Raw genomic sequence first — 8624 nt, 5'->3', positions numbered from 1 at the left:
ATATATATATATATATATATATACTAATATGACACATTTATTTAGCGAAGGGTTTAAATCAACATTAATAAATAAAATGTTGCATCCATTTTCTATCACTTAGAGATTCAAGCAATGTCATTTTAATGTATACTTAACTTTTTTCAGTTTTTTATAATTTATCAGCAATTAATTAGTTTCTGTTTCCAAAAGAAATTAACATGACATTAAAAACAAATTGTTAGCCAATAATTAACTTGAGGGAGAAAGAATATCAGAATAATATGGTAGAAATATAATCACTTATGTGAGGAAAAGGCTAAAATAAAGGATCCTCTCACCTAAGCTTCTTCTATCTACCATTGGTGCTTTAATTTCAATAAAGTTATCTCACCCAGAAAAGTTCTGAAAAATCAGAAACTAATTTTGCAATGTTTAAAAAATATATCACTATAAAAATGTAACAGGAGTATATTTAATCAGCTTTTCTAGGTCGAGTTGAAATTAAATGTATTCAGTAACCGTTAATTTAATATTACGCTTGGGCAAAATAGGACACGGCACACAGGCGCCATCTCTCTTAGCCATAAAGCAAAATGAAAAGCAGAAGATAATACAACGCCATTTAATTAATGCAGATATGGAGTGATTATAAAAAAAGCTACATGTGATAAGAAAAGAGCTAACTATCAAGAGTAGCACAAATGGATACGTTTAAAACTGCTTGTACTGTGAGGGGCAGGACTGAACGAGGACATGCATTTTTCCTGCTACTTCAAATAGTTGAGAGGATGGTAAAAAAATGTTAAAATAAAGGCTTATTTATGACACAACTAATCAGAAATGTGTTTTAATGATTTTATGAAATCTTTCCCAGGGTTTAATTATCTGTGCAATGTGCATGTGCAATAACTTAGGTCTCTACTTTATAAAACATGCGTATCTAGTTATGCAAAAAACACCACAAAATAATAACAGTAATAATCCAAATGAATTAGTTATATAAAACACAATTTTCACATTAGTTTGAAGGCTATTTTCAGGTTATACCTTATTAATCTGATAAGTTATTCTCATTAGACTAACTATATCACTATTGACATAAAAACATGCTCAGGGTTCCTCTTCTTAAATGATTCTCTCATAGACGGAGCCACAGATGGAACCAGTTTATTGTCACCTTTTCTAACATGGAGCATTTATGGATCCGTGCTTCTATGTTCCTTTTAAAAACCTGCTTTTATCTCCCTCAACCCCAAGTCGGCCTCAGCAGAAGGCCGCCCAAACCGAGCCTTTTGCTGCTGGAAGTTCCTTCCTGTTAAAAGAGAGTTTTTCCTCTCTACTGTCGCTGCATGCATGCTCAGTGTGAAGGTTTGCCTTAAAGTCAATGACACACTGCAAGCAAATTGGTCACCAAACGCTCATCAACGAGGAGCGAATCCTGCAAAGTCAATGAGTCAATGCAATCAGCTAGTTTTCCTTTGACCTAATCTGCTTTTATTAGTCGATCAAATTGTCTCAGTAAAGTGCCATGAGCTGGCACGTGTTGTTGCTATATAAATAAACTGAATTGAATCGACAGCCAGTTCATCTAGTTTTAAGTCAAATATTATTTTGCACAGCATGCTCTTTATCAAACAAAAAATTCTTCCTGTAGTGCTGGTAACAAATTATCTGGAGAATCTAGTTTCTTTTCAGCAATTGATTAACAGTATCTGCACGCTTAGTTGAATTTGTTTAAGTGAAGAACACGCCTTTGTTCCAATATTTGCATTCTGAAAGTCAGCTTATCCTAATGATTTAGCTTGTTTTCTACTTCATGTATCCCCCTCATATTTCAGCCATCAATAGCCTTCTGCAGATCTCAGCATTACCCAACGAGCTTAACTAAAGCCAAACATTTATCTGTCCCAGCTGCCACAGCTGAGAGTTTTGTTTTCTCAAAGTGTTGCAGCAACTGTAATCTCTGAGTCTTCCTATAACATGACAAATGGGGAACAATCTCCCTGCAGAGTTTGATCAAACACAGTCAGGCTACTGAGCCAAGCTACTGACAGATTTACCAATACAAATCTTCCAGTTTCTCACTCTAGATAAAGTAGGATAGAGGAATGCACTGATAAGCACAGGAAAAAATTTAATCAAGATTTTACTATTGCTTAGAAAAGAGGAAATAATGTCGTAAAATTGTGCATGAAGAGGTTGAATGCATAGAAAGCTTGTTCATAGCTTGCAAAGGGTGTGAGAGGGAGTGTGAAGAAATAGGAGATGTACATATATCAATGCAATGTCTGGCGCTGGACCAAATCCTCTACGCTGCCTGAGCCTGCCAAAGCCAGGAGTTCTCTGCTCTAAGGTCGGGGAATTACTTTGACAGGAACCCAACCCAGCCCTGCATACTTGCTCTGCATGCTCGAACCAGGCTGTACCAGGATTCCCCCCGTCACGGCCGCTCATCTATCCCTTACCACCATCAGAGCTGAGTTGTTTCAGCCGTTGTAAAGGGGCCAAACTGAAACTGAAAAGCGTTGATGTGGAGTGCAACGGGAAATGAGATTTTGACATTCTGCAGGTCCCACCCAGAATCTAGTCAAATGTTCGCTTCAGAGAATGAGAAGGGAAACACAGAGCATCAAAACGAGTAAAGCTAAACCATCCAGTTTAAGGTTGAAAGTGTGCTAAAAGTTAAACCAAGTGCTTTCGATACAGGAAATTAAGTCACTTCCCTTAGCAGCATATTGGCAGCAGGACAATGTTTACAGCAGAACTTTATCCTCGCTTCTATGCTCTCACAGTCGCAGCGTCTCCTAACGCCTATTAATAACCTGTGGGCAAAATAAAAATCCCAAACTCTACACATTATCTTTCAATTTTCTGCTTCATCCTGGACTGAAATAATGAATCCTCCCTCCTTCAGAAATAGCATCCTGCCACATATGGGTGTGGGGGGGGATTTGTGTGTTGAACTAGGGCCTATCTGCAGGTAAGCCAGGGACAGCTGTTGTGACAGGTTGGGAGACAGCTCTGTAATTACCAGTGGGAGGAATCAGATTCCAGCAGCTGGCTAAATGTCTGTCTTCTTTATACTCTGCTTGCCTCACAACTTTACTGATGTCTTGCTTCACGGATTAACTGACGGCCCACCATTTCTAATGCTTCATCACATTTTATATAGTAAAATGACAATTTGGCCAGTAAACTATTCTGGATGTACTGTACAGGGCTTTGTGGTTGCTTCCCAGAGAGGAAAACGCACGCTGTTTGCGAATGAGCTAAATTACATGCGTATCAACATTATGGGAGAGGTGAGTTTGTGTGGTCTTCTAAGGAGGGATGTGGCTGAAGGAATTTAGCCTAATCCAAGATGAAATTACCACAATGGAGACTTAAAACTACTAAGTTTTAAAATGCTCTGCACACAAATATGCATCCCCGCGAGCTGTTTTGGATTTCAGGGAAGGTGTGAGTCACTCTTCAGAAAGGAATAATAAGACAACAGATTTGGTAATGAACACATGCGGTGCCCTTCCCTATTTGTTGCCACCTCTGCTAAAGACGTGTAAAAGACTGCATCTCTGTTGCAGAGGTGTAATCTCACTTTGCAAAATGAAAAGAAAAACCTTTTACAAGCTTCTATTCGTTTCAGGAAGCTTTTGCCTATCTTCCAAAGAAGATACAAAATACTTTTTTATTTATTTATATTTAACTTTTTGTGTCTTACAACTTTTGTTTCAGAACTTCCGGTATCTGTGGTAAAAATGACATAAAACAGGCCTACTTCTCCTAGCCTTACGCAAATAAGGGAAAGACAGGAGATCACAGCATTTGAGCAAACCATATGTGTGTTGATCCCTATAAAAAAGCAGTAAATGTATATATGTATATATTTGAAATGTAGAAAACTCGAAAGAACCTTATTTATAAGAATAAAGAGAATGCCAACTAGGTAAGGGAGTATAAAGTATCACTGTTTAAAGAATGGCATGCTGTATGTAAAAATAAAATTCTTAGTACTGGACTTCCCACAGAGAAGCAGAAGTTAAAGTTTCCCTTACTGCCCTGCATGCAGATTTTTCTATTTCATGAAACCATTTATCGTGGCATCGTTAACAACTGTGAAAAGCAAACATGGGTAAACATAGATGTGGTTTTCAATAGGTGTGAAAGGCTGCTTCTGTTTTTAGATATGAACTGGGCTAAGAAACAGGAGGGATGTTCTCTGGCATTCCTAGGAGCTAGGAAACACATGCTCCCCGCGGGCAACGGTTGCACCGGACCTGAGTCACTCAGCATCTCAGTGGCCATCAGCCTGCCTTCCTTCCTGCCAAGCTGCCTCGTCACAAACATGCTGCAAACACACTGATAATAAGCTCAGGAAGCATAGCAGAGAGAGAGAGAGGAATTGGAGGCCAGGGGACAGAAAAAGATTAATCGTTGTTAAAGAGATATGGGAATTGAAGGGAAATCGCTCAGGGAGAGATACGATGGAGGGCAAGTAAAATGATAAGCATGGGAGAAGTCAATTTCTCAAGTTACCGTTTAGGAAATTCCCAATCCCTGAGGGACGCTAACAGTGAAATCCAAAAGAGAAAATAAGACAGAGTAAAGGATCCCGCTTCACATGTAGTCTTCTCTTCTGGCTGCTATCTTTTTCTTTAGCTGCCACCTGAGCATAACAATATTATGCCCTTTATTTTGAAAGTAGCTTTGTTCTGCTTTTTGCTCTCCACACTCCAGAACATGGTCCATCCACTTCAAGTCTTTCTTTTGATGTGGTGGATGAAGGCAAGGGGGGGATGTGTATGCCTGCCTGATAAAGTGAGACGTACAGACATGCAGAGAACAATGGGGCATTGAAACCAAACTAAAAAATCATGTTTATCATAATAGCTTGGGAGCCATTGCACAATTATATCCGAAGACCATGTGGCTGCGCAAACACCAGAGGAAGCCTTGCCAAGTAAGCTGTGTTAACGAAGCAGTAAAAAAAAAAAATGGGCTGGATATCAAGAGAACGGCAGAGAGCATCAAATCGTTTGCAGCCAACTTGTAACTTCTGTGATCTCTGATCTCATTAAAACTGCCCAAGGATGTTGAAAGCAGTTCAAAAGATGTGCACATGGTAGAAGAGTTTATAGAGCAGTTTGGAACATTTTTGATTAGTTAAAGCTGTATTTTGTCATTCTCTGTATCGGCTTTAAGTGCTTCTTTAACCAGTTATGTCCACTTTGAGTCCTGTCTATTTTAGTAACTTACACCATGTGGAGCAGTGGATTTAAAACTTTATAACACCATTATTACTGCTTCAAAACACAATTACACTTAAATCTCAGGTGGGAGAGAATGTCAAATAGGTTTTTTTAATATGAACTGAAAAAGTATTTTCTCTGACCAGCTCAAAATTCAGTATGGAGTCCTTTCTTTTAATTTCGTACTTATTTAATTTTCCTTTGGGAAAAATATCATGTTTTTTAATTGACTTCCAAGTGAATGCTTATATTTTGTAAGAACTATAAGATTATACAACCTTCTCAAGTTGCTACAATATTTGACTTTACAAAAGGCAGAGTAACACAGTTAGCTGGCACTAATAATTAGCTTGATCACAGAGCATATCAATTCATTCTAATATCCAACTTTAAATATAAATCACTGAATATATGACAAAAGTTATTTCCTCAGTTTCTCTGTAAGTTCTTAAAACTGCTGCTTTACAAATTTCTAAATGTTTCAGACAAAAACAGCAGAAGTGTGAACAAATCATCTTTTTTGGGCAGCTGGCGCTTTTCGGCTCCACGTTATTTATTATTTTTTTCATTTTATTTTTTTAAGTGAAAAGTTTTGGTTCTCCAAATACTGCTCTGTGTTCAGAGTGTTGTGCAACATCCTGCAAGTGAACGTAGAAGCATAAATCACAGCCGTACAATTATCTGGCATGCTTACAGCCATCCTTAGGCCATCAGCAATTGCCCTCATTTTTGAAAATTGGTAATGCTGCTCTAGGAGTCATGATTAATGCCTTGCTCCTTCGAGTTAACTTGTACTTACTGGTCATGTTGAACTTGTTCAGCACTTTGGCGAAGTATTCCTCCTCTTCCTGTTCTGGGGAGATGGAATCCATGACTTCCTTCTGTTGCTCTATAAGCAAGTCCTTGGTGCTGTTGTAGAGGGACAGCAAGGTGGCTGGGATATCCTCCTTCTCTCCAGCTTCTTCTGGCTCAGGAGCTTTAGGCAAACGCAGTTTGCAGAGGATCTGGGTCCTAATAGCGTCTATGCGCTTTTGCTTAACTATCTCTAAGTCTAAAGTCTTACATGTGGACATACTGCGCACGTTCTCTAGCATGTGCGCAGCCATCAGCAGCAACAATCCCAGCTTCATTGTAGCAGCGTCACAACTCAACCACTTCTCCACTTTGATTCTTAGGAAATCCTGCCTCACCTTTTTGTTTCGCTGCCTGCCTCCAGTCGAGGATGCTTTGGGAGTAGTGAATCACTCTGAGGAGAGGTGTGACTGACGCAAGGTGTTTACACACAACAGAACAATTATAGCAGTGTGGAGAGTCCAGAGAGTGCCACAGCTGTCCCTACTGCTGTGAAAACCACCTAACACTCGTCTTGTTTGCATAGAAGCAGATAGAGAGAATCGGAGTGGGCAGGCAGACGGCGAGGGTTGAGCCAGCCTCTGACTAGGCCACAGAGGTAACCCAATGAAGGTCTACACTATGAAGTGAGTCCAGAGCAGAGCTGTCAAAAGCTAAATAAAGCTCATCCAAGCATAAGAAGCTCTCCAAACACTCGCATGACTTCTCCAACACCCAACAGGCAGAAATAATCTGACAGCTCTCAGATCGTCAGTCTTGCCTCTGTGCTCAAAGATCAAATTGTAATTTCAAGTCTTCCACCTGCAATATTTAACGTAATCCTGTCTTAGAGCAAGTTTATACCTCTCCACGTGTCAGCTCTCTGCTGTATTGCTCACTAAGCAGTTTCTTATTACATGTCCCCAGAGGCAAAAGGAGCAAATGTGAAAAGAGCTGCAGCCCAGTAAGAAAAAATGATGACGAGCACTGGCAGACACTGACTTACTCACTTTCTATGCCTGAAGGCTATTAACCTGTCACTGCCTTTAGTTTTATCTGAAACAGACTTTCCACACAGTCCAGTTCTTACTATTTTAGATGGATCGAATGTCAAATATGCTTCCTCAAAAATGATTTTTAAAATAGAAATGCACACTGAGCCTAAAGTAGAACTTTGAAACACTCCCAGACTTCTTCATACACTAGAAGAAAAACATGTGACAAACAAGGATGGCGCTCAGCTCAGACTACCTCTTTTCACAAATATTAGCATGTGATCTGTACGCAGCTGCATCAAACCAGCTTTCAACGCCTCCAAGTCAATGACAGAGCAGCTGCCGCTCTATCTGCTGTGTTCCTCTCATGATAACGCAAGGCAATCATCTGCAAGTCCACTACGTCAGAAATAAAATGCAAACAGGCCTGCTATCAGATGTGTAGAATGACAGTCTTAAGGTAAGTATTTAGGTATCAGACACACCTTCTCTTCACAAGAGAGCACCATCCAGTCACAGCAGCAGTAAACCTCAGCAGCAGAGGAGGAAAAACCCTGTTAGGAACTTGATCGCAGTCTTTCCTCTATCCATCCACTGGTGTCACCTCGTTTATGCCCTCTACAGCTCCTTCACACCTTCTCCCTTAGAGTCTCCTCTGACACAGCTTCCTATACTCTCACCTTGTCTTTGTCCCTGCTCTGTTTTCACCCTCTGCCTGTCAGAGCTTGCTGTTCAAAAAGTGATTTGTGGGAGCTCCCAGCTCAGATAACTTGTAAACCCTCTCTCTCTCTCACTCTCTCTCCCCTCTACTTTTTCTCTTGTTCCTGTTAGTCTAATAGAGCGAGAAGATCTCCGCCCAGGAAATGAAGCTAACGGCAGAGAAAACATCTGCCTTTTGCTTATGCTGCCTTACTTGTGTTTTAGCTTGACCAATTCTTTTTTTCTGTCAGAGCAGACAGTGACAAATGTCAACAAGTCCTGCACCAAACAACAGTCTCACCAAAGCAATGCCACATTTACCTGGTCCCTGCAAAGTTGGAAGTCTTAAAGCCCATGAAGGAGAGCCTATTATATATATATATATATATATATATATATATATTATATTCACAAAATATAAATGAGACTTCTGTGAGGTGAAGAGTCAACAGGGCAGGGCCGTGTGGTGCCCTCTCCCAGGTCTAAGTGCTCTTTAAATGTTGGATTGTGTATTTTCAGAAGGAAGGCAAGACTAAAACAAACTCAGAGATTTTTTAGCTATGGGAGCTCTCTCCGTAGAGATGATTAAACGGGGAAACAGTGATGCAAACTGAAAGTCCCAAGGGGTGTGCCAATTTATTGTCATCTATATATTCATCTAAAGAATAAAGTTATTTGTTCAATGCTGACATTTACAAAATGAAACTCAAAGAGCAGAAATCCCCTAAAAACCACCAGGTGATAACATTGATTTAAATAATGAAACTAAGGTTTATATTTAGGTTTAAGGAACACTTAATATCTGATTATCTTTCCAGATAATAGTTTGAAACAAACAAGAGATTTTTGTCTCTGTAGAAGGTTAACAGCT

The 8624-nt window shown here is 39.7% G+C and overlaps 1 protein-coding gene across 1 annotated transcript in view; it reads right to left on the bottom strand.

Annotated features, from left to right (window-relative positions):
* Positions 1–7886, bottom strand: part of LOC107103699 (transforming growth factor beta-1-like) — a 15662-nt gene extending 7776 nt beyond the window's left edge. The window contains exon 1 of the mRNA XM_015403498.1: positions 6004–7886. Coding sequence (XP_015258984.1) covers positions 6004–6358 — 355 coding nt within the window. The 5' untranslated portion in view covers positions 6359–7886. The remainder of the gene's footprint in view (positions 1–6003) is intronic.
* Positions 7887–8624: the final 738 nt, after the last annotated feature.

The sequence above is a fragment of the Cyprinodon variegatus genome, unplaced genomic scaffold (genome assembly GCF_000732505.1).
Source record: "Cyprinodon variegatus isolate N-32 unplaced genomic scaffold, C_variegatus-1.0 Scaffold1506, whole genome shotgun sequence".
Lineage (NCBI taxonomy): Eukaryota > Metazoa > Chordata > Actinopteri > Cyprinodontiformes > Cyprinodontidae > Cyprinodon > Cyprinodon variegatus.
This window is presented reverse-complemented; position numbering and strand designations above follow the sequence as displayed.